A 27,716-nucleotide genomic window follows, 5' to 3' on the forward strand; every position below is an offset into this window, starting at 1 on the left:
GTGGCCCTCAACAGTGTCAAACTTTTTAGCATTCCCCGCTATTGGGACTGCAAGATCCTGGCCAATGTTGAGGTTATCAGCACTCAATGTTATTGAGGAATAAATCAGACAGCAACTAATGGAGACCGCACAAATTAAGTTAAATGCGGAAGTCATGAAGTTGTCCGATTTGCATTGCTGTTCCACTGCTGTGCTATATCACTTTGTCATACTGGTACCTAACCAAGAGACTTGACTTCTAAACACTTAAAATAAGAAATTGCAGAAATACATAGTAAAAATGCCAATGAAAGTTAGGAAATGTCCATTCAAGTGTAAGTACGTTTTTAACAGTGTGATATGTCGTAATGACTGCCAAACAACCTATCTGGCACTGAAATTTACTTTTACGAGTGGAGTCTGATTCCTTCAAACTTTAAATATTTTTGAAGATCTGCAACAATTTAAAAAATATTTTATCTTCTTTCATCTCCTTCTCAATTCCATCTTCTTTCCTTTTCCACTCTCTTTTCCTTTCTATATGTGATTTTTACATTGAATTCAACATTCTCAGTTACACTTGCTGGTTCAAACTTTGTGTATGTCAGTAAGGATTCTTCAATCTGATTGGTTGAAGAGAGATGCTATTGCCTGTCCTGTTCATGCAGATCCCAGGTCACCTATGGAGGACATTATGTTGTATCAAATTCCCAATGACCATAAATTGCCACTTGAGGGCCCGCAAGAAGTCTGGGAGCGGCAATAAGCATAATATGAGTGAGTGCTGTTCGTTTGCTGTACACTGCAAAATCTAGGGTCAATGTCTTGGTGGTAAGAGACGCCAACATTTTTGGTAGATCCTGAATTTCTTTTTAAATCGTTTGCCACATTTAGGCTACATTTAAGGAAAAATTGTAATCGATATTTGTATAACTGAACATGTTTTTATTATTTTTAATTTTGATAAATTTTTCATTTTGAAAAACAAGTATCTGGTTGTCTTAATAGGTGTGGCAGAATACAGAGAATGCACTATTGGAAGTGGTAGTGATAGCAATTGTGCGACTTTCCACATTGCATTCAAGTTTGGTATGGTGGAATGGTATAGGTACAGGAATCCAACTCCTAATGGTAACTGCAGTTTTTATTTTGTCTATTCTCCTGTTGAGTTATTTGCCCCTCAGTATATGTTTTACCAGCAGGGTACAGTTTGTTTTCTGAATCCAGTGGGAACACTGTGTAAACTATAATGTAGATAATTTTAAATGTTAATGGAATTTTACAGGCAATAGCGAAATGCTCTGTGTGCATTTAGAAATATTGTTATAGCATGTGTAATAAAAGGTAGCAGCTGAAAATAATGTTTCAATTATGAAATATTTGATTATAGTTTCACTGCATAGTTAAGTTCTGGTTCTGTCCATCTGTGAACTGTTGCCAAAAGAATTACATATTTTTTTAAAAAGTATCTTAACTGAAGTTCAAAGATGATGGCTGTTGTATAATACATTTGGTTATTTTCTTTTTTTTCCCTTTTATTATCTCTACTTTCTGTACTGCTACAGACATGAGGGAAAATATTTATTCAGGCATTTTTGTCACATAGCCTTTGTCAATCACCTGGCTATATCAGATTTTTATTAGTTTTGTTTTACAAGTTACTGCCTCAGATCCAGGACTCATTTTAGAAATTCAGATTGATAGTTTTGATTTAGAATTAGTGGGTTTATTGAGATGGTAAACTGTATGGACCAGAAAGATTTTGCATTCATGCCCCAATCTATGACCAGCTAGTGGCACGAGTGGGTGTATGTAATATTTAAACTGAAGAATATAGTAGGCTAGACCAGTCTTGTCCAGCTGGCAGCCCATGGGCCGGATTGTGGCCCCTGAAGCCGGTCAGAGTGGAATAAGAATGGAGGAGATTCTGCAGAGAGCTGCTCCTCCAATCACAGGCCATTCTTCTCCCACATTTGCTGCTTATCAGCACCCTTGTCACTAGTGAGCCTGGGCCCGGGGTTGGGGTGGGAGTACCAGAGAATTGGGAATAGGATGGAACAGGACCAGAGTGCCAGGGCCCAGCAAGGGGGTTGTGGGGCAGGATCAGAGTGCCAAGGCCTGCTTTTGGTTGGTTGGTTGGTTGGTTGGGGGGGGGGGGGGGGTTGGGCCTGGCACGAAGAGGCTGGCTGCAAAACCTCAGAGTGAGACACTCCAGAGCGCGGGGGCAAAGGAGGGGAAGATGCTGGCTGACGTGTGAGAGATTGAGTTGGGGAGTGAGTAAATGTTTGCCTTACTCCCAGTCTCAGGTTTCTCACTTCATCTCACCACCACATACTCACCCTCACCCACTGTGAGTTGATGTGTGTGAATGAGCACCCTGTGACTGGAAGTGAGCCTGTCACACACGCACTGACCCTCCCATACTTTGGTTATTTTTATTAATTATTCTTTTTTTAACTTAACAATTTAATGCTATGACATTGCTTTACTTTTGCTCAGCAATTGTTTCTTAATACCTCAACTTTTTAAAAAAAATTCAGTTTAATGTTGGGCCAACCTTATCGTTCTGAAATTTGCTCATTGGCACCTTGAGTGAGGCGAAAAATGGAATTGTGGCTTCTCCAAGCGACATGGGTGGACAAGCCTGGGCTAGACTGAGGTTCAGTGTGCTGGATTGGTGTCAGAGAGGGACATGGGTTTCCTGACACCACTGCATTGGCCATATGAGCAGTACTGCTTTATGAATCTTTCTGGTTTATTAGAGAGGAAATTAGATTTGAATTTTTACTGTTATAAGTATTTTGGCCTATCTTTTTACAATACGTTAAATTTTAGGCCACTAGTTTTTTTGTTTAAATTGATGTATTGATGTTAATTGTGTTTAGGAGGTATAAACAAACTGTAGATTAAGTTGCTCAAATTTGCTTTGATTGTACTTATCTGCTCCTGGACAGAGAAGAAGCAGTAGCGCTGGAAATGTTCCAGTGCCATTACTGCTTTAAATATCACTGTTTCCAGTTATGCCAACAGTCATAACTCTGATTTGGCTCTTTCAGTTCTTTTGTTTGTTAAAGTTACTGTGAAGTGCCTTGGAATTTATTTTTTATGTTATTAATTCCAAATGAATGAAAGTGGTTGTAGTAAATATGAATTACAAAAATAAAAGTTAAATATTCATAATGAATTTCAACTTAAGTATATTTTTTAAAAATCCCTTTATTGACATTCTGTTTAGAATTTGGAGAGTTTTATAACCCACTTTTATATTTCCTTTTGTAGGTCGGTATTATACGAGATCGTTTCTTTCAAGCAATTTCCAAGCTCAAATTTGCTTTGACTGTACTCATTTCCTCCTGGACAGAGAAGAAGCAGCGCCGAAAGTCTTCTAGCATCATAATTATTTTAAATATTATTCTGTTCCCAGTTGTGCTGACGATCATAGTTCTTGCTTCAGCACTTTCGGCACCTTTACTTCCACTGTTCACACTTCCAGTGTTTTTAGTGGGATTTCCAAGACCTAATAAGAGTTGGCCCGGATCAGTGGGTGCTGCTGCATGCATATGTCCTGATTCTGTATATTACCAACATATGATGCACAACCTGGCTGCTGCATTTTGTACAGCATTTTCTGCTGGCAGTATGGGTAGGTGAAGAATAATTCCTTGTTTGAATGTTGTTGCTCTTGATGACCTGCGAGTATTTGAATGTTAAATTTTTCTAAATTCAGCAGAATTTCTTGAACTATTTTAATAGACGGAGGTTGGTCTGTTGATCTACTATATTTCACACTGACATTTCAAAGTGCTCAAATGTCCAGACAACCTGAAGATTATAGGTTCAGTTTAGCCCATTGCCCAGTTATAAACATGAAAATAGGTGCCAAGTTGGATACCCTTTACTGCAATATGTTCTCTCTGCTTGGGATGAAAACACTAGAATTTCAATATTGTAATAGCCTCAGGGTGCTTTCATGATTCCATTCATTTCATTTGGAAGTATGATGACAAGGCCAATGGTAAAGACTGAGTTGTTCAAATCCCAGAGGGAAACTTGAAAATACTATCATAACTCATTTTTGCAATTTGTATCTTTTGAGATGCAGGCTTTGAATTCAGTAGTAATGAGACTACTGAGTCTCGAGGTTTTTTATAAAACTAAATTGAACAGAAAGATTGTAAACACGTACATACGTCTATAAAATTACATATGTCTACAAAATTACTACTATAATAACTACACAAATCTCCTAATTAATCTGACTCAGATAGACCCCCGGTAAGGCAACAGTAAATCTCCCAGATTTAAACTGACACCTGGAAAAGCGCAACGTGGACAGTTGAATTCAAAATGAGTTTCAGCTCTGGGTCCTTGCAGATAGCAGCTTGAGGCTTCTCACACTTGTTGGATCTTAAAAATGCTTCTGTCTTACACACAATCTCCTTTCTCCTTTATACATATCTTTCTCATCGAATATAAATTTTCTATTGTATCACTAGGCTTTTAATTTTACCTCTTCTAACAATAACATCCTTTCATTCCACCAATTTTATTAGTAATTAAAAAAAACACATTGTTTGGCATCTTCTAGCTAGGTGCAATATTTCACCCATTCTTTTGAGTTGTTTATATAAAAATGCAAATTGCCCCCTTGACACCCATGTTTCTAAACTTCCCCATGTTTATCTAATTACCATTTCAAACCTACTTCCTTCTATACAGATGTATTTAATCCAGTTAAGACACACAGACACCACTAAACTCTATTTTAAAAAATAATTTCCAATAACATTATAGACATTAATCTCTTCATGACCAGAAGGAAGACTTGTAAATCAAATTAATTCTATGGAGAGGATTAGTTCATTGATGATCTTTGACGTTGAGATGTCCAGAAATCTAATGTTCTAACATTAGAGTATGCTACTTATCAAAATGATATCTTTTTAATTCATTTTTCAAGACTTTTATTTACAAATGGCTGTGACCTTTCTTTGGTAACCTTTTAATTGTGGCTTAAAAATTCAAAGAAATCGGTGTTACTGAGTGGAAGTTTGTGCTGTGTAAATTCAAATTTGTTGGTCTGGGGTTCAAATTCAAACATTTTTAACGTGAATTTTAAATAGTTTAATTCTTTTACTGCTGTCATTGTGAAAAGTATTTAATGCCAGAGACCAGAAATGCTGGAGCTGCATGGTCAGATTCTAACTACTACAGTTTTTGCTTTAAATTTTTACAGAATACAATGAATCCTTATGTAAACATACATATATTCATACATATATGTATATTGTATAATAGACTAAATTGGTTCTTCACTACCTTTTCAAACGATGTATAATGGAATTTGCCAAAGTATAGTTTTATTTTTATCATGTTTACCTTGGCATAAAATTCTGGTATATATGCTAATTTTATGACATTTTATTTTAAGGAAACTCTTCACCTGGCTCTCATTTCCTGTGCCGCTTCCAGGACAGACTGATTTGGGTCTTGATTTTGGAAAGAGGTTTCGGTTATTGCTGTATTAGCGTTAAGGTAAAATGGCTCCATCTCCTAGTGAAAAACATTGTGGGGCTGGGTGATGATGTGCATTAAATAATTATATTTTAATCTTGTATTTTGATTCATATCTAGCTAAAACTAATGGATTCAAGGCCTCTTCTCTGGCAGTAGTGCAAAGGCTTTATGTGGAATGAGCAATTTCAAATTAAAGTTCTAGCAAATATGCCAACAATTCAAAACTGGGGCTGAACCACAATTGTTTGTTTTGAGCAGAAATAATCTGAACAGTCTTGTTATTCATACCAACTACAAACTTGAATTAATTTTTGTGTCCAACAAAGTTACAAAACTGTTACCACCAAATTTTATTCTATTTGGACTGTGGAGAAAGAATGGCAATTTGGTAACCATTTTTAAGCAAAAATCACAATTGTGATTGTTATGGTTGAAATATCCTGAAACTGATCGTATAGATTGTTGCCTCTCATTTCTTTATATACTGAGCAGCTGACCTAGCATTTCAGATGCCCCATAGAAATCCAATTTGTGATGCCTGATAACAACTCATTGTGCTGGTGCCAAACATTGGAAAATTGATGAGCTTTTTATCTTTCAGTCCAAAGTATATAGGAATCACTATCACAGATTTGTTACAGTGGAGAAGGAGGCCATTCGGCCCATCGTATCTGCATCGGCTGTCCGAATGAGCATATTGCCAAGTGCCATTCTCCTGCCTTCTCCCTGTAATCCTGCAGATTATTTCTTTTCAAATAATCATCTAATTCCCTCTTGAATGCCTTAATTGAACTTGCCTCCACTACACTTTTTCAGGCAGTGCATTCCAGACCCTAACCACTTGCTTTGTGAGAATTTTTTCTCATATTGCTTTTGCTTATTTTGTCAAGTACTTTAAATCTGTACCCTCTTATTCTCTATCTTTTCATGAGTGGGAAAGTTTCCCCCTGTCTACCTACCCAGACCCCTCATGATTTTGAATACTTCTATCAAATCTCCTCTCGGCCTTTTCTCCAAGGAAGAGAGTCCCAACTTCTCCAATCTATCTTCATAACTGAAATTTCTCAAACCTAGACTGCTTCCTGTAAACCTCTACTGCACTCTCTCCATGGCCTTCACATCCTTCCTAAAATGTGGTGTCCAGAACTGCAAGCAATACTCCAGCTGAGGTCTAACTAGTGTCTTATACAAGTTCAACATAACTTCCTTGCTCTTGTATTCTAAGCCCCCCTATTAATAAAGCCTAGGATACTGTATGGTTTATTAACTGCTCTCTCAACCTGTCCTGCCATCTTTAATGACATGCACAAAACACCCAGGTCCCTCTGTTCCTGCACCCCTTCTAGAGTAGTGCCCTTCATTTTATACTGTCTGTCCAGGTTCTTCCTACCAAAATGTACCAGCTCGTATTTCTCCACATTGAACTTCATCTGTCATCTATCCGCCCATTCTACCAACTTATCTATGTCCTTTTGAAGTTCTACTGTCCTCCTCATAGTTTACAATGGTACCAAGTTTTGTATTGTCCACAAATTTTGAAATTGTTCCCTATACACTAAGACTTAAATAATTAATATACATCAGGAAAAGCAAGGGTCCCAATACTGACTCCTGGGGAACTCCACTGCAAACCTTCCTCCAGCCCGAAAGACATTGTTATGGCACAGTAGATGGTAAATGCTGAGCTGTTCAAATCCCAGAGGGAAACTTGAAACAACTGCCACAACTATATTACAATTTGTATTTACTTCGAGATGCGTGCCTTGAATTCAATTGTAATAAGACTGAAAAGTCTCCTTTTCGAACATTGAAGATATTCTGTGTTGTACATTCAACTTCCTTGAAAAATACCCTATCGGTTTCTTAATTCCAGTATCATCATCTTGTAATGATACAGCCCCAATGCCTATATCGCTTATGTCAACGGCCAACTTAAATTGCTTGCCATAATTGGGTACTGCCAAAGCTGGTGGTGGTGTTAATACAGTTTTCAAACTGTCAAATGCCTTCTGACACTTCTGTGTCCATTGAAACTTCTTGTTCTTTTTTAATAGTTCAGTCAATGGAGCAACCACACTGCTAAAATTTGGTACAAATTTCCGATAAAACACACTCGTGCCCAGAAATCTCAAAACTTCTCGTTTTGTTGTAGGCATGGGGAAATCTATGATAGCCTTGACTTACCGGAGCCACCTTACCATGTCCAATGTATGGCTTGGATACGTAACTTGAGTTTTTGCAAATTCACTTTTAGCCAAGTTCATCACTAAATTAGTTTCTTGTAATTGACAAAACAATTCTTCCAATGATGCAAATGCTCCTCCCACTATCAAGTCATCAATATAAACAGCACAATTGCTCCGTCCTGCAATTACTTTAATTGTCAGTCTTTGAAATGTTGCAGGTGTATTTTTCATACCAAATGGCATGACTTTAAACTGATATAGTCCGACTGGTGTCACAAAAGCTGATATCTCCTTTGCCCCACTCCGATAATGGTACTTGCCAATATCCTCTTAGCAAGTCAATCTTTGTGATAAATTTTGATTGTACCATTATCTCGATGCAATATTCCAACCATGGTATAGGATATGAATCTGCTTTTGTCACTGCATTCACCTGTCAATAGTCCCCATGCAGCCTTTGTGTTCCATCCGGTTTCAGTACCAGCACAATAGGCCAAACCCAGTTACTGCAGCTAGGCTCAGTGATAGCATTTTGAAGCATGAATTCAATTTCTTACTATACTCGCGATAACTTTGCCGGGTTTAACGTATAAGGATGTTGCCTTATCGAAGATGAAACTCCTACACATATATCATGTGTAGCTAAATTTGTCCTCCCCAGCTTATTCCTCCAAATCGCCTTGTGTGACTGCAATAGCTTCCCAAATCACTTTGACATTTGTCTGGAAGGTAACTCAATATTGCATTTAAATTTTCAAGCACCCCCTCATTATCCAATTTGATTAGAGGAAAATCAATTTCAGAGTCCTGCATTTCTACCTGTTTCTCTTTATCTAGCACCACTAACACCTCCTTTTGGTCCTCTTCCCTGTCAAGGTACTTTTTAAGCATATTTATATGACACACCCTCTGCTTCTTTCTTCTATCTTGAGTATTTATTAAATGAATTACTCCACTCAGTTTCTTTTCAAGGCCCATTAAACCTTGCCTCTAACGAGTCACCCAATACTGGTAACAGGACTAGCACTTCTTACCCAGCAACAAAACTACAAGCCTTAGCTTTCCTGTCTGCCCTCACTTTCATCACTTGCTGTGATATCGTTAAATGTTCCCTAGCCAACTCACAGGCTCTGTCCAATCTTTCTCTGAAGTTCGATACATAACAAACCACTGCTTTTTTTCCTGTGCTTGAACCTTAGAACCCACAGTACTTTTACTTCCAGAACTTTTCTGCACCTCAGTAATCCCAACAGATTTTCCCTGCAATTTCCAACACATTGACTTCGTGTGTCCAACTTTATTACAATGAAGACACCTCAATTTTTGAGTGTCACTTCTATCCTCAACACCTTCCCTTTTTAATGAGAAAAAACTTCCTGTGAGTTTCCACATACTCCTCTTCCTTGACTACCCACCTTCCTTTCACCTTCCCACTTTTTATCCTTTCTGATTTGAAAAGGTGACGAAATAAAGGTTTAGCTCTACGAACTAACTCAATCATCAGCTATCTCTGCTGTTTGTCTTACCATTTTAACCCTCTGTTCCTCCACGAGTTCTCACTACCGAAGGAATTCAATCTAAATTTTTCTGAAAGAATTACCTCTATGAGCTGCATATGTCATCTCTGTCTTTAATGCCCGTATCCACCAGTCAAAATTACTTTGTTTTACTCTCTCAAACTCAATATAAGTTTGCACAGGCTGTTTTCTCATATTCCTAAATTTCTGCCTGTATGACTCAGGAACCAACTTGTATGCATTCAAATAGACTTTTTTACCACATTATAGTTCACCGACATTTCTTCTGACAGTGAAGCACAAACCTCATGCTCAACAAACCAACCTGGATTGTAACAACAATGTCCAATTTTCCTGTGGTCATTTTATCCGTTTGGCTACCTTCTCAAATGAAATAAAGAATGCTTCAACATCTCTTTCCTCAAACTTCAGAAGAGCTTGTACAAATCTAAACATCTCCTCACTGGGTTTTAGGTTAAAGGTTTTCTCATCATTAGAGCTTTCCTCAGCATCTGATGTCTCCTTTTTAAAATCCAGCTTTTTAAGCCTGTACTCTGTCTCTTTCCTTCATTCTCTCTTCCATTACTAACTTTTCCCTCTGGAGATCAAGTTTTCGCATTTCCATTTCTTTTTGAAATAATCTCTCTTTTCCCTTTCTTTTGCTGCTGCCTCTAGTTCTAGTTTTTCCTTTTTCATTTGCCTCCAATTCAAGTTTACTCAGTTCCTTGTTCAAATTCAAGCCTCTTCATTTCTAACTGAAGTCTCACTACCTCCAGCTGTGATTCACTAGTGTCAGGTATCACGTCCAACTTTAAATGCTTGCTATCATTTCAACTATGTCTGCTTTCTTTGCCCCTACAGGTAACCTCCAACTGCAACTTATCCGCCAATTCTGTTAATTTACCCTTAGATACATATTGTAACCCAGAGTTATATCTTCGACAATTTACATCAATGACTTAGATGAGGGGAGTGAATGCATGGTAGCTAATTTGCAGATGACACAAAGATAGGTAGGAAAGTATGTTGTGAAGAATACATAAGGAGTTTGCAGACAGATATAAATAGGTTGTGAGTGGGCAAAAATCTGGCAGATGGAGTATAGCATGAGAAAATGTGAAGTTGTTCACTTTGGCAAGAAGAATAAAAAGGCAGAGTGTTACTTAATGGAGAGTGACTGCAGAATTCCGAGGTGCAGAGGGATCTAGGTGTTCTCGTGCATGAGTCACAAAAAGTTAGCATGCAGGTATGGAGTTTAATCAAGAAGGCTAATAGAATGCTATCCTTTTTGTTATGAGAGGAATTGAACACAAAAGTAAGGATGTTATGTATCAGTCATACAGGGCATTGGTGAAACCACATCTCGAATACTGGAGTGAGCAGGTTGTCTTATGAGGATAGGCTGGACAGGCTAGACTTGTTTCCAAGAGTTTAGAAGAGTGAGGGGTGACTTGATTGAAGTATACAAGATCCTGAATGGTCTTGACAAGGTGGACATGGAAAGGATATTTCTTGTGTGGGTGAATCCAGAGCTAGGGGACACTTTTAAAATTAGGGGTTGCCCTTATGGGACAGAGATGAGAATAAATTTTTGAGGGTTGCGCAACTTTGGAATTCTCTGCCAGTAGAATCAGGGTCACCGAATATTTTTAAGGCAGAGGTAGATAGATTCTTGTCAGGCAAGGGAATCAGAGGTTATTGGGGGTAGATGGGAATGTAGAACTTGAAACACAAACAGATCAGCCATGATCTTATTGAATGGTGAAGCAGGCTCAAGGGGTTTCTGCTCCTATTTTGTGTGTATGTTCATATGTATGTTCCAGAAAAGTTTTAGACATGGATACAGCCATTTTTGCAGTCTCACCACTTTAAAAATACCTCACACCAACTCCTGAATTCAAAGTGCTTCTCGTACTCATAAACTTAAGATTCACCAACTCCAAACAAATCAAGGAATTTCAAATATATCCTGCAAAGAGCCTCCATTTTGTTATGGCACAGCGGATGGTAAATGCTGAGCTGTTCAAATCGCAGAGGGAAACTTGGAACAATTGCCACAACTATTTTAAAATTTGTATTTATTTCGAAATGCATGCCTTGAATTCAGTAGTAATAAGACCATTGAGTCTTATAGATTTCTTACAAAACTAAATTAAACCTTTATTAAATCAAAAAAATGATTTTAAGCACATATATAGGTTTACAAATTACTACTATAATAACTTCTAAATCCCCTAGTGAATCTGACTCCCAGTTACACCTCAGTTAAGGCAACATTAAAAAACACAGATTTAAACTGACCCAGGCAAAGCACATACCCTGGACAGTCAAATGCAAAGTGAGTTTTTCTGGGCTTTCTTTCCTTGTAGACAGCAGCTTGAGGCTTAGATGTTGGAGGCTTTTAACACTTGTGTTAGATCTTAAAATGCCTGCCCTTACACACAGCCTTCTCTCCTTTATACATATTTTCCCCTTTGAATGCAAATTCTCATTGTTTCACAATGTCTTTGGACTTTACCTCTCTAATAATAAAAAATCTATCATAGTAATTTTACCAGTAATCTTTGGGAAAAATAAACAGACTGTTTCTTTACTTCGATAAAAACAAAAAACTGCGGATGCTGGAAATCCAAAACAAAAACAGAATTACCTGGAAAAACTCAGCAGGTCTGGCAGCATCAGCGGAGAATAAAAGAGTTGACATTTCGAGTCCTCATGACCCTTCAACAGAACTATTCTTTACTTCTTCTGGCTAGGTGTAACATTTCACCCCCTCTTTTGAATCCAAGCTATTCTGGTTTATTTAAAAATGCAAATATTTCCTTTACACCTCACACTCTTAAAACTTTGCCCATGTTTACCTATTTAGCATTTCAAACCTAGCTTCTCTTCTTACATCAAAGCCTTCAGACCAGCTGTCTTTAATTCAATTAAATCCCTCACACACCCATAGACACAGACCTCACTATTACTCTACAATAATTTTCATAATATTATTGGAATTTATTATATCTTCCTGAGGACATCCATTAACTATTATTCTCTGTTTTCTGTCACTCACCCAATTTTGTATCTATTTTGCTACTGTCCCTTTCATTCCACGAACTATAACTTTTCTCAGAAGTCTGTTGTGTGGCACTGTATCAAATGCTTTTTGGAAGTCCGTGTACACCACATCAACGGCATTGCTCTCATCAATCCTCTGTTATCTCTTTGAAAAACTCCAGTAGATTAGTTAAACATGATTTTTCCCTTAAGAAATCTATGCTGGCTCTCATTAATTAACACACATTCGTCCATGTGACTATTAATTCTTCCCAAATTATTTCCCCACCACTGAAGTTAAACTAACTAGTCTGTTAGTTACTGGGTTTATCTTTGCATCCTTTTTTTGAACAAGGGCATAACGTTTGCAATTCTCCAATGCCCTGAGTCTAAGGAAGACTGAAGAATCATGGCAGTGCCACTGTAATTTCCGCTTTCACTTCCCTCAGTATCCTTGGATGCATCTCACCCAGTCCCAGTGCCTTATCAACACTTAAATACAGATAACCTATCCAATATCACCTCCTTATCAATTTTAAACATTTCAGATGCCTGAATTACCTCCTCTTTCGCCATGGCCTGGGTAGCATCTTCGTCCTTGGTAAAGACAGATGCAAAGTATTTATTTAATACCTTAGCCATGACCCCGCCTCCATGCACATCCCTTAATCGGCCCTACCCCTCCTTTTACTATTTATATGCCTGTAGAAGACTTTGGGATTCCCTTTCATATTAGCTGACAGTCTCTTTTCATACTCCCTCTTTGCTTCTCTTATTTGCTTTTTGGCATCCCCTCTGAACCACTGTATTCAGCCTGGTTCTTCTCAATTGTACTTTCTACCTGACATTGGTCATAAGCACAGTTTTTCTTCTTTATCTTAATTTCCACCTCCTTTGTCATCAGGGAACTCTGGCTTTGTTTGCCTTACCTTTCCCTTTTGAGGGAATATACCTTGATTTTTTTCCCATACCATTTCTTTTTTGAAGGTAACCCATTGTTTAGCTACCTTTTTTCCTGCCGACCTTTGGCTCTAACTTATTCAACCCAGATCTATTCTTACCCCACTGACGTTGGCATTCCCCCAGTTAAGCATTCGCACTCTGGGTTGTTCATTGTCCTTTTCCATAGTTATCCTACAGTTTATGATACAATGATTCTTGTCCCCTAAATATTCTCCTACTGACACTTAATCTATTTGGCCCACCTCATTCCCAAGAACCTTGTCTGTCAAAGTGAATTTCAACCCAGGCCCCAAAAATGAGTGTGGAGTAGCCTACTTTTGCCACCAGATCTTCTGCCCATTTGAATCCTAAAGTCCACATAAGTGGAGTTCATGACATTGGTGTATTGAAGTTTTCAGCAGTAGTCATATGCCTGTCCATAGGGAAGAAAAATGTGAAGGATAGTCACCTTGTGCTTATCTCACTTCTCACTATATACTGGATGGCATTGGTGGAGGCTTGGGTGTAATATTCAGTCTCTTCTGTCAGCCAAGAATGATGTGAATGCGAGTAAGAGAGAAACATAATTTTCCACTCAAAAATATAACAGTCCACTGGAGTTCTGATTTCATGATTGTGCAATACTTGTAATCAAATAGTGTTTGCCATTTTGATAGACTGATTTTTATATTTGATGTGAAATGACTTTTGTTTATTGTCAGGGTTTAGAGCTACAAGAGACATCATGCCACACTGCTGAAGCTCGACGAGTGGATGAGGTGTTTGAAATGGCCTTTGAACAAGATGACCAAGCAAAAGCTTGCCCTATAAATCAGCATATTGGCAACATCTTGACTCCATGTGCTGTACTACCAGTAGAAGTTTACTCTGATGCACGGAATGTTTTAACAGGAATCATTGACTCTCATGAAAATTTAAAACAGTTAAAAGAAGATTTTGCTAAAGTTTTAATTTGGGTACTCCTACATTATACTAATAAGTCAAAATCTTCTGAAAATGTTCAGGACAACCAGCCATTACAACAAAATATAACCTGGTCAGATGAGTATACAATTACTTCAGTGCAAACAGAATCTTCTAAAAGTCCCAAAGATTCCTACAGCATAAATTCAGAAATATTTAATGAATGGTCAGATGGTGATATGTTTGAACTGGAGTCCATTGGAAGAAAGACTAGAATAAGTTTAGTTAAAAACACCACAGATGTGCAACAAATGACTACAAAACCTATAATAACATCCATTCCAGGGAGTCTTGAAACACAAAGCTTAGCGCCTGATATGAATGATGAAAAATTACCAAAAAGAACTCCTACGTATGGACTTCCTGCTACTGACAAAGGAAGAGAAAGACATATGGAAACTGTTAGCTGTGAAATGGGCCCAGTGGTTGTTTTCAGTTCCCCTTACTCAAGTAAGCTAAAAGTGCCAGAAAATTGGCGATCAGGACCTTTCCCTTCTCTACTGCTTCAAGAATTGTTGAAGTCCTTCCCTGAGGATTGGTATTCATTTGTTCTTACTCTCTTGGATGTTGTTCACTCTGATGAAAAATCTTCCATTATCTTTGAAGTGAAAGGAGATGAGACTTTGAGAGATATGTATGCCCAGGTGGTGATGACTTGTTATGGTGTAATGTTAGGAACAGACTCTACAGTCCCAAGCCCCAATCAAGTCTTCAAGGTGTATTCTGGTGATATACCCTGGTCTTTGGGTTTAGATTGGCTGACTCAAAAGCCAGAGCTGTTCACACTTGCTCTAAAGGCATTCAGGTAATTAAAATGTGATGCTTTTCTCGAAGAGCTGTTGCTGTTGAAAATCCTTGGTTAATTGGTAAAACTGCAATTAGATGCAGTTGAATTAATTGAAATGCAGAATGTGATCATGGTGAAACATTTCTTCACATAGGTATACCTTCAAGCTGATGTTTGACAAAGCCAGTCTAGGTCCAGTTGAAAATTTTGTCGAGTTGGTGAATTATTTGGAAGAATATGAGAGAGACTGGTTCATTGGTATGGTGTCAGAGCCTCAGTGGCAACAGGCTGTACTGCAGGAAAAACCTTACCTCTTCTCCTTGGGATATGACCCCAGTCTGGTAGGTACTTTTAACTAATAAAGGGAAGGAAGAATTTTTTTACACTTTTTTTTGTTTTCTTGTTCTAACAATTTATTTACAAAATAAAAAATTTAACTTTTTTCTCCCAAAACCTTAAGCATCAATAGCCACCATATCAACATTTGTAGTTCCTTTTGTACCGGTGTAGCTCGGTGGGTAGCACCCTTGCCTCTGACTCAGAAGGTTGTTGCATTGATGCTTTTGTAAATTGACGGCTGTCTTTCCTAGAGCACAACAGTGAGTACATTTCAAAAGTACCTTGTTGGCTGTGAAAACGTTGGGATGGCCTGAGGTCACGAAACCCAAAATATAAGTTTTCACCTTTTTTTCGGAAGTTTCTACTGATTCAAACCCCAGTCCAGAGATTTGATAAGCTCATGTTTACGTGCAGTACTGAAGGAGTCCTGCACTACTGGAGGTGCTATCTTTCATAAGATGTAGGAACAGAGGTAGGCCATTCAGCCCATCAAGTCTGCTCTGCCATTCAATGAGATCATGGCTGATCTGATAATCCTCAACTCCACTTTCCTGCCTTTTTCCCATAACCCTTGATTCCCTTACTGATTAAAAACCTGTATCTCCGCTTTGAATATACTTAACGACCCACCTTCTTCCAGGGTAAAGAATTCCACAGATTCACTACCCTCAGAGAAGAAATTTCTCCTCATCTGTTTTAAATGGGCAACCCCTTACTCTGAGATTATGCCCTCTGGTCCTAGATTCTCCCACAAGGGGAAACAACCTCTCAGCATCTACCTAGCAAAGCCTCCTAAGAATCTTATATATTTCAAAAAGGTTGTCTCTCATTCTTCTAAACTCCAATGAGTACAGGCCCAACTAACTCAACCTCTCCTCATAGGAAAATCCCTCCATACCCGGAGTTGACCTAGTGAACCTTCTCTGGATTGCCACCAATGCCAGTATATCTTTCCTTAGATAAGAGGACCAAAACTGTTCACAGTATTCTAGGTATGGTCTAACTAGTGCCTTGTATAGTTTTAGCAAGACTTCCCTATTTTTATACTCCATTCCCATTGAAATAAAGGTCAACAATCCATTTGCCTTCCTTATTACCTGTTGAACATGTATGTTAGCTTTTTGGGATTGATGCACAAGGACTCTTAAAATAATATTCAGCTCCTCTATTCTTCCTGCCAAAGTGCATAACCTCACATTTTCCCACATTTTTTCCCATCTGCCACTTTTTTCCCCACTCACTTAACATGTCTATATCCCTCTGTAGACTCCTTGTGTCATCCTCACCACTTGCTTTCCCAACAAATTTGGCAATAATACATTCACTTCCCTCATCTAAGTCATTATATATTGTAAATAATTGATACCCCAGCACTGACCCCTGTGGCACTCCACTAGTTATAGGTTGCTATCCTGAAAATGTCCCCCTTATCCCAACTCTATTAGTTAGCCAATCTTCTATCCATGCTAATATACTACCCCAAACACCATAGGCTCTTATTAAGTAGGCTTGCGTGCAGTACCTCACCGAACGCCTTTTGGAAATCCAAGTATATTACATCTACTGGTTCCCCTTTATCCTGCTAATTACCTCCTCAAAGAATACTAATAGATTTGTCAGGCATGATTTCCCCTTCATGAAGCCATGCTGACTCTGCTTGATTAGATTATGTAATTCTAAATGCTCTGCTATTACATCCTTTAAAATATACTCTAACATTTTCTCAATGACAAATGTTAAGTTAACTCTCCTATAGTTATCTTTTTTTTGTCTCCCTTTTTGAATAATGGTTTTACATTGGCAGTTTTCCAATCCTCTGGGACTTGTCCAAAATCTAAGGAGTCTTGGAAGATTACTACCAGTGCATCCGCTCTATCTGCAGCTACTTCCTTTAATATCCTAGGATGCAACCCATCAGGTCCAGGGGACTTATTAGCCTTCAGCCCCATTAGTTTCCCTAGTACTTTTTCCTTAGTGCTAGTTGTATTTATTTCCTCCCCTCTTTTGCCTCTTGATTATTTAGTCAATTGAATTATTAATCTGAGACTCTTTGCCCATCTGGGCCATAAGAGATCCAGTGACATAATTCAAGGAAGAATTCAAGGTTCACTTGGTTCCCTGACCAATATTTATCCTTCAGCCAACATAAATTACAAGAACATTTGATTTAAAAAAATATCACACTGCAGTTTGCTTACATTACTATTGTAACTACACTTCAAAAGTACTTGAAACTTTAGGGGAGACAATAGTGTAGTGGTAATGTCATTGGACTTGTATTCCAGGAGCCAGGCTAATCCTCTGGGGACATGGGTTCAAATCCCAGCATGGCAGCTGGTAGAATCTCAATTGAATTAATAAAAACTGGAATTGAAATTTAGAAATGGGGACTGTGAAACTATTATCAATTGTCATATAAACCCATCTGGTTCACTGGTACCTTTTAGGGAAGGAAATCTGCCATCCTTATCGGGTCTGACCCACAGCAATATGATTGACTCTTAACTGCCCTCTGCAATGGCCTAACAAGACACTCAGTTCAAGGACAATTGGGGATGGGCAACAAATGTTGGCCTTACCAGAGATGCCCACATCCCATGAAAGAGTAAATTAGATTATCCTTGACCTCCAGCATGATCCTGGAATAGTTGGTGGTTCTGGCTAAGAAGGAAAAGACATGGTAATCTGTAATATTGTCAGGGCAGATCTGAAGAGTCTAACCAACATGTCTGCTTGTTACACTGGAGTTTCCAGCCCTCTGACTTGAGGCTAAAGAAGATAGGTACTATATCAAGAGAAATGGAAGATGGCAGGTGATTTGGAGGGAATAAAGAAGCCCAGGATTCTTCCAGATGTTCAACTGGACAAATCCCAGCTCCTGCTAAATCCTGATTTGGGCTTCAAACGTCATAGGCAATTCATTGTAAAGACTCCATAATTTTACTTTAGGAACATACACACCTCTGCCTCTTCTTCATTATGGCTATAACAAACCTTTATCACTTCAAATGTTCTTTATTATTAATTTTTTATAAGGCTTTCCTTTCTGGTATCCCAGCAGACATAATCTACAACTCCAGCTCATATCTCAATCCCACAAAGCTGTCATTTATCATTACTGACTGACCCCTTGTTCCATAACATATCAACTTTAAAATCATTTTCAAATCTCTCCATGGCTTCCCTCTTACACCTCTAGAATTTTTTCTAGCCTGTGCCCTAGTATGCACTCTATGCTCTCCTGACTTATTGCATGATCTTTCTCCCATTCCATATTCTACTATTTAATCTACATACCCAGATTGTATTCCGAAACAACTACTCCCCATTAACTATCATATTTAAAACCTCTCTGAACGTGCCTTTTGTCACTTGTGAAAGATGTATAAATGCAAGATGATCTTATTAATAGTTTTTTTACAAAAGCATTTGACTATATTCGATTATCTTTGTCTAACCAAACCACTGATAACTGTGTTGAGAAATCAATGAAAATATTTATTTTGAGAATATATTTTGAAGCTAGAATTTATATAAAAAATAGCTGAGTTATATTTTATCCAAGGAAAATTACTGTAGTAAATATTAGCATTTCTGAAAAAGTACTGGTTTGCTACTCTTGTCAACATTACTGCCAAAAGTTCTTGCCAATGAAAAAAAAACTTTTAAATTAAGAAATATGTTGAGTTCTTTTGGAGGCTAAGTAACCTGCATCTTCAACCTTGTTCACTTTATTCAATGAATTCTTGTGGTCTAGATCTTACTCGAATTTCTGGTAGGTTTGTTTTTTGCCAACTTGAGCCTTCAAGTTCAGTGTTTAAACTTTCATAGGCTTTTTGATCTGTCTTTGGGACCATTGATCTACACTTTAACAAGACCATTGACATTTGTATGTTTCTATAATTACATTTCTGCAAATTGCACTTATGTAGTTCCTTATCAAGTCCATTACTTTTGAAGTACTGCCGTTGCTGTTATGGAGCTAACAAAGGTATAAAATTTGCACACAGCAAGATGTGGCAAATCAGATGAAGACCAGTTGATTTTTCTTAAGTGGTGTTGCCTTGAGAAAAAATTGACTAGATTCCACTTGGTTCAAATTGTGGCACGGGACCTTTTTATGCCCATCAGAACAGGCAGATGGATACATAAGAACTAGGAGCAGGAGTAGGCAATTCAGCCCCTCAAGCCTGCCCCACCATTCAATACAATCATGGCTGATCTCATTTTGGCCTCAACTCCAATTTCTTGCCCTCTCCCCATAACCTTTCAATCCCGTTACTAATTAAAAATCTGTCTATCTCCTCAAATTTATTCAAAGTCCCAGCATCCACTACACTCTGAGGTAGTGAATTCCACAGATTCATGACCCTTTGAGAAAAGTAATTCCTCCTCATCTCTGACTTAAATCTACCACCCCTTCATCTAAAACTATGGCCTCTCGTTCTAGAATGCCCCACAAGGAGAAACATCCGCTCCATGGCTACTTTGTCTATCCACTTTAGCATCTTATATACCTCAATTAGATCTCCCCTCATCCTTCTAAACTCTAGCGAGTATAGGCCTAAACTGCTCAATCTCTCCTCATAAGACAAGCCCCGCATCTCTGGAATCAATCTAGTGAACCTCCTCTGAACCGCCTCCAGTGCAACTACATCCTTCCTTAAGTAAAGGGACCAAAACTGTGCACAGTACTCCAGGTGCGGTCTCACCAATGCCCTGTACAGTTACAACAACACTTCCCTGTTTTTATACTCTCTTCCTTTAGCAATAAATGCCAAAATTCCATTTGCCTTCCTTATTACCTGCTGTACCTGTATACTAGCTTTCAGGGATTCATGCACGAGGACACCCAGATCCTTTTGCACTGAAGCATTCTGGAATTTCTCTCCATTTAAATAACAAGTCACCTTTTTATTCTTCTGACCAAAATGGATCACCTCACACTTCTCCACGTTAAACTCCATCTGCCAAATTTCGGCCCATTCATCTAACCTGTCCATATCCATTTATAAATTTCTTATTTCTTCCTTGCAACTTACTTTCCCACCTATTTTGGTGTCATCTGCAAATTTAGCTATAGTGTCTTCTATCCCTGAATCTAAGTCATTAATATAGATTGTAAATAGTTGGAGCCCAAGGACTGAAACCTGTGGCACCCCACTAGTTACAGCTTGCCATCCAGAAAAAGACACATTTATCCCGACTCTCTGCTTTCTGTTGGTTGGCCAATCATCTATCCAAGCTAATATATTACCCTTAACTCCGTGTGATCTTATCTTGTGTATTAATCTTTTGTGTGGCACCTTATCAAAAGCCTTCTGGAAGTCCAGATATACTACATCTACAGGATCCCCATTATCCACTTTGCTTGTCACATCTTCAAAGAACTCTAGCAAATTAGTCAAACACAATTTACTCTTCATAAAACCATGCTGACTCTGATGGATTGCATTTTGACTTTCCAATTGCCCCATTATTATTTCCTTAATAATGGATTCCAACAATTTCCCAACAACAGATAGTAAACTAACTGGTCTATAGTTTCCTACTTTCTGCCTCCCCCCTTTTTGAATAAGGGCGTTATATTAGCATTTTTCCAATCCACTGGAACCTTTCCAGAATCCAGGGAATTTTGGAATATTATAGCCAATGCATCCACTATCTCTGCTGCCACCTCCTTTAAGACCCTGGGATGTAGGTCATCAGGTCCTGGGGACTTGTCATCCTTTAATCCCAATAGTTTGCTCAGTACTTTTTCTCTAGTTTGTTCTAAGCTCCTTCTTCTCTATATCCTCTGCACTACCTGTTACTATTGGGGTGGTACTAGTGTCCTCCGCCATGAAAACTGAGGAAAAATATTGATTAAGCGTCACTGCCATTTCTGCATTCCCCACTATTAACTCTCCAGTCTCGTCCTCCAAGGGAACAAACACTCACTTCAGCTACTCGCTTTCCTTTTGCTATCAGTTTTTACATTTTGTGCTAGTTTTCTTTCATAATTTACCTTTGCTCTTTTTATTATTTTTTTAGTAACCCTTTGTTGATCTTTAAAAGTTTCCCAATCTTCCAGCCTGCCACTGACCTTTGCAATTTGGTATGCCTTAGTTTTTGTCTTTAAGTTATCTTTAACTTCCTTGCTTAGCCATGGATACTACCCACCCCCGCCCCCCCCCCTTACCTATCATCTTTCTTCCCCATTGGGATATATTTTACTTGGGAGGAATTGAATATCTCCTTAAACATCTGCCACTGTTCATCAACTGTCCTACCTTGTAGTCTTTCTGCCCAGTCCACTAGGGCCCAATCTGCCCTCATGCCTATGTAGCTACCTCTGTTTAACTCCAGAACACCAGTATGGGACTCAAGTTTCTCGCTTTCAAATTGAATTTGAAATTCTAGCATGCTATGATCACTCTTCCCTAGAGGATCCTTTACTATGAGATTGTTAATTAATCCCATCTCATTGCCACAAAACCAAATCCAAAATAGCCTGCTCCCTGATTGTTTCTTGGAGCATTATGTTGTGGAACCAATCTCTAATACACTGTATGAACTCTCCCTCAAGGCTACCCTTGCCAATTTGATTAGTCCAGTCTATATGCATATTAAAGTCATCCATGATTATTGCCGTGCCTTTCTTACATGCTCCCAGTATTTCCTGTGCCCTACTGCTGAAGTACTGTTTGGGGACCTATAGATTACTCCCACCAGGGACTTCTTTCCCTTGCTATTTCTTATTTCTATCCAGACTGACTCTACATCTTGCTCTCCAGTGCCTATATCATTCCTCACTATAGCACTGATCTCTTCCTTTACTAACAAAGCAACACCACCTCCCTTTCTTTCCTGCCTATCCTTCTGAAACAGAGTACCCTTGGATATTCAATTCCCACACCTGTCTTCCCTGCAACCACGTCTCAGTAATCGCCACCAAATGATACCTATTTATCTCTCTTTGCGCTGTTAACTCATCAGTTTTATTCCGAATGCCATGTGCATTCAGATACAAAGCTTTTAAGTTTGCCCTGTTGTCAATTTTCCCTATTCTTATATGATTCTTTGGTGCAATATGGTGTTCATACACACTGTCCCTTCCTTTCACTTTTTGATAGCAAGCAGCCTCGTCACTAACCTGCACTCTTACCCTCTCCTTAAACTTTGACATTTTATATGTCCATGCAACTGAACCCTCCCCTCACTATTTAGTTTAAAGCCCTATCTACGACCCCAGTTAAGCAATTCGCCAGGACACTGGTCCCAGCATGATTCAAATGGAGCGCATCCGAACGGAATAGCTCCCTCTTTCCCCTGTACTGGTGCCAATGTTCCATGAATTCAAACCCACTTCTCCCACACCAATCTTTGAGCCACGCATTTACCTCTTTAATCTTATTGACCCTGTCCAATTAGCTCGTGGCTCAGGTAGTAATCCAGAGATTATTACCTTTTCGGTTCTGCTTTTTAATTTAGCCCCTAGCTGCTCGTATTCCCTCAGCAGAACCTCTTTCTTCCTCCTACCTAAATCATTGGTACCTATTTGGACCAGGACAACTGGATCTTTCTCCTCCAACTCCAAGTTCCTCTGCAGCCCAAATGAGATATCCTTAACCCTGGCACCAGGTAGGCAACACAGCCTTCGGGACTCTCGAAACTGGCTACAGAGAACAGTATCTATTCCCCTAACTATACTATCCCCGATTATAACTACATTTCTCTTTTCTCCTCCCACCTGAATGACTCCCTGTACCACAGTGCTATGGTCAGTTTGCTCATCTTCCCTACAGTCCCCACTCTCATCCACACATGGAGCTGTTGGATAAGGGCAAGGGCTAAGGCTCCTGCAGTGCTATTTCCTGGATCCCTCTACCTGCCTCACTCATAGTCACACCCTCCTGTCCCTGACCACTGGCTGAATTTAAGGTAGTTAATTTTAAGGGGTGTGACTGTCTCCTGAAACAGTGTCCAGGTAACTCTCCCCCTCCCTGAAGTGTCGCAGTATCCGAAGCTCAGACTCCAACTCATCAATTCTGAACTGGAGTTCCTCGAGCAACCAACATTTGCTACAGACATGGTCACAGGAATCACAATGAGGTCCACCAGCTCCCACATCATGCAGCTACAGCACATCACCTGGCCCTGCATCTCTATTTTATTTAATTAGTTTATCAATCTGTAAAATATTTCTCCTATTTACCTTTCATCTGAAAGCAAGTTACAATGAGATTCAAAATACACTTTTTAAAATCAATTGGAACTCGATCTCTCTGCTGAGTCGAAGCTGAAGTGTTAGGCCTCCGATCCGAGGCCCCGGTAATCACCCTTAATCTGAAATCAAGTTAGAATAGGTAGTTCAAACTAGCAGTTACTTACCAACCAATGAACTTACGGTTTTCCTGTGATGTCACTTTGTTTTTCACTCGGCGACAGTGACTGCAGAGGACACTCCTGTCGCTATCTCCTTTAGCTGCTGCTGACTGCCTGTCCCAGAGTCCTCCTCTCAGACTCTCCTCTAGGTGCTGCTGACTGCCTAACCCAGGGTCCTCCTCTCGCACTCTCCTCTAGGTGCTGCTGACTGCCTAACCAGGGTCCTCCTCTCGCACTCTCCTCTCATTTAAATGCTGGCATTTTTAACAATATAAAACTCCATGAGTGAAGCTTGAACCCATAACATTTGATTCCGAGGAAAGAGTGCTACTGAATCAAACTACCACTGTCATTTTCCACCACTACAATCTTGCAGTAAAAATCCTGGATTAAATGAAAATATCTGGACTTGCATAAGAAATCACATCCTGTAACATATCATTTGCCCTAATTATTGCCTATATAATTTTGTTATGGCAACATTGAAACTTTTTTTTGGGGTGAGTTAAAATTGTTTTTAATGTTTTTACAGAGCACATATACAGGACGTGTGTTGTCACTGCAGGAAATGTTATTGCAGGTTGGACGGTTAAATGCAGAAGCAATACGAGGCCAGTGGGCCAACTTGTCTTGGGAACTTCTGTATGCCACAAATGATGATGAAGAACGATACAGTATACAAGCACATCCTGTGTTACTGAGAAACTTAACAGTGCAGGCAGCTGACCCTCCCCTTGGCTATCCCGTTTATTCATCTACTTCAATTCATATGCCTTTGTTCTAAAGAATTTCATCACAAGTTCTAATCAGTGTTCAACACTGAATTATTACTGTGGGAACAATGGAAGTAAAATATTTCCCTCATTATTGAAAGTTGAGGCTTGGCACTTTGTAGAAATTATTGCTTTGAACTAGTACAAATCAGTGCTTTGCTAGATACTTCATGTATCAACTATGCAAAAATTATTGAATTTATTGCCAGGATAATTTTTGGTATTTTTTTTATCTTCCTGATTATTTTTAATTAGTGGATTTTTACAGTCTTTTTGTATCCCTGGAAACAAAAGGTCAGGTGGGGTGCTATCGACTGGAATTGGTCTCAAATGTGAATCCTCCATGTTTTAAAAGTATGCCAAAGCTTGGGTTAGGGGTAAGATGATTGAGAACTGTGAACCTGTATCTAAGCGTGTGCCACTAGCTTTGAAGAGGAGTATGTGTTGTACACTATTTTCTGCATCATAAGTTTAATATGTGTTGAATTGTAAAAGTATGGCAGCTTATTGAAAAAAAGTGGAATGAGGCATTTTTAAAAACCTTCATTCTAAAATATCATTTCACTACACGAATGTAAGTATAAGGAATAAAAGAATTTACTGTAAAATGTTTACCTAGTTTTTCCCTTCAAATCCTAAAAATTATTGCCATGAATTACCAGTACTAAAAAAATGATTATTTTTGATAAAATACCTCTTATTTGGCTTTAAAGTTACAGTAACTTCAACATCAATTTAACAGATCTTTGATTTAAACTCATAACTTGCTTGATGTGGAAAAGTCTTAGCAAATCAATTTTCAAATTTCATGCTAAAATCCGTCCTTGGCACACCGCTATTGCAACTGCTCATTTTAAACATAGTGTATGTATATTTTTTCTGAACTGTTTTCTTATGCAACCGTGCAAATGGGTTTATGATAGCTAATTTGGAATGAAGTATTGTATTTCTTTTTGTTAGTTTTATAAATTGTAACTTTAAAACCTGAAATGATGAACCAGCACTGAGTATTACAGCCCCAGAATAAGAGTTCAGGTTCAGTTACTATTTCTGCCCACTTACCAATCTGAGTTGTGTAGAGCGTAGGCTGTAGTAACAATTTGCCAGGTGGAAAGGAAAATCAGAAGAGTTGCGTATATATGGTCCTTAATGGCTACTAGCATATGCCAACAAAAAACATTGGTGACCAACTGTTAGTAGTCTGACTGACCAACCTATTAACCCATACATAAAGGAAATAATGTTTAAATAAGTTGCACAACACTTGGAATAATAGTAAAGCAAGTTCTTCTTTGGCTAATCAATTTCATTGTTAAAAGGATTGTTTTCATTAAGAATCTACAAGTTTGAAGGGTGCCAGAAAGCATACTTCTCTGAAATGTCTGTGAGCAAACATTTTTAAAGCAACCATGCAATAAATTGTATTGAACGTGATTAATCCTCAAAAAAGTGCCTTTTACTTTTAGTGCTGCATAGTGTGAACCATTTAGTGTGTATAATCTTCATTATTTTATTATCCCTTAACACATAATTTTATTATCCCTTAACACAATTTTATTATAAGTTTTTAAATGGATGGGCAAGTACTGTTTTTCAGATGAGCAAAACATTTTCAAATCAAATTTATTAGAAGCATAGGTTATCATATGAAATTACAATGAAAACATGTACAGCTGTATTTCATAACTTTTATGACTGTTTCCAGGTTAAATCTGTATATATTGGAGAACCTTAACAGTTTTGTATACCTCTATAAAATTAAAGTTTATTTCTACATCAGGAATGATTTTGTCTTTTGTGGATCGCTTAGGTGCAAGCCATGGAGCCTCACAAGCTTAAATCCATCTTTCCATTACTCATATCTGAAATTGCTAATGGTAACAGGTTTTGATGGTATTCTAATTTAGCACGTATTCACTAATGTAAAGAATAACTCTTTCCAATCTCCAAACTTACAAAATTAAAACAAACCAGAAATACTGTAGAAGCTGAGATGTCTGGGCTTTGTGGTCATGTTACTAGTTTGGTGGTTGGTTGTAGACCATAGACCATAGTTTGTTCACCCCAGTTCCATATTGTAAACTTGAAAACATTCAGTCCAAAGTAAACTTGGAATACATTTTAATTTATAAAATCATACTAAAACACTGTGGTTTAATTCTGAATCTCTCATATGGTTATTATATTATATAGCCAAAGTCAATTTGTGTCGAAGAAGTGACAGGAGGAAGAACCTGTGCGGTGTTACTTAGTTCCTGAAGGTTCACTTGGTCTCTTATTAGTATTTGATGAGTAAGCCCAATCCTAGTGCTGGATTTAAATTCGCTGCCTTTTGTTTGCCCTTTTTTGCTAAAAGCAGACATCAGAGTATTGGTTGTTTGAGAAAACTCCAACTTGGATTCATGTCTGCTGGAAGGCAGTATCTGAGAACTGTATGAGAATATGTAGTTGTGTATATCCAGACTGCATGCATAACATTGGGTTTTATAACGTCCAAATGGTCACCAAAGCACATTCGCATCTTGTGGTCAGTTACATTGCTCACCACATCATTTGTGTGGAATCTCAGTTCCTTCTATTCAGCTAGCAAGAGTTCAGATTTGTGCTTGTCAGTTTTCTGACAACCAACCGCCAAGATATGTGACTTGGGAATCAATGGGACACTGCAAAATGTAGATTAATTTATTAATTTTGCATGTTTAAAATGATATGGGATGAATGTGGTTGTAGAAATCTGCTTACAACGGGTCACAAATGTAGAATGTTAAATAAAATATTGAAGAGATCTCTCATATTGATAGAATGGTTTTATTTAAAATGATTAGAAAAGCTAAAATGGAAAAAAACTCATTCACCAAAAAGTGCTACACACTTAAATTTTATCAATGTGAATAAGTATTTTTTTCCATTCCATTTTGTTTTTTTAGGGGATCATACCCTATGCTGACAGATACAACCAATTCTGTACCATTGCCTACCTTCAGGAAATCCGACAGTTGGAGAGCACATGAATTTATGTAATAAAAACAAAAAACTGCGGATGCTGGAAATCCAAAACAAAAACAGAATTACCTGGAAAAACTCAGCAGGTCTGGCAGCATCGGCGGAGAAGAAAAGAGCTGATGTTTCGAGTCCTCATGACCCTTCGACAGAACTAGGCGAATCCCAGGAAGGGGTGAAATATAAGCTGGTTTAAGGTGGTGGGGGGGGTGGGGTTGAGTGGGGGGTGAGAAGTGGAGGGGGGTGGTGTGGTTGTAGGCAAAAGCAGTGATAGAAGCAG

At 38.4% G+C, this 27,716-nt stretch overlaps 1 protein-coding gene across 1 annotated transcript in view; it reads left to right on the plus strand.

Moving 5' to 3' along the window:
- Positions 1-26,215, plus strand: part of pcnx4 (pecanex 4) — a 40,902-nt gene extending 14,687 nt beyond the window's left edge. Inside the window, exons 7-12 of the mRNA XM_041214966.1 lie at positions 988-1,110; positions 3,259-3,622; positions 5,411-5,514; positions 13,909-14,975; positions 15,112-15,298; positions 24,196-26,215. Coding sequence (XP_041070900.1) covers positions 988-1,110; positions 3,259-3,622; positions 5,411-5,514; positions 13,909-14,975; positions 15,112-15,298; positions 24,196-24,447 — 2,097 coding nt within the window. The 3' untranslated portion in view covers positions 24,448-26,215. The remainder of the gene's footprint in view (positions 1-987; positions 1,111-3,258; positions 3,623-5,410; positions 5,515-13,908; positions 14,976-15,111; positions 15,299-24,195) is intronic.
- Positions 26,216-27,716: the final 1,501 nt, after the last annotated feature.

The sequence above is a fragment of the Carcharodon carcharias genome, chromosome 20 (assembly GCF_017639515.1).
Source record: "Carcharodon carcharias isolate sCarCar2 chromosome 20, sCarCar2.pri, whole genome shotgun sequence".
Lineage (NCBI taxonomy): Eukaryota > Metazoa > Chordata > Chondrichthyes > Lamniformes > Lamnidae > Carcharodon > Carcharodon carcharias.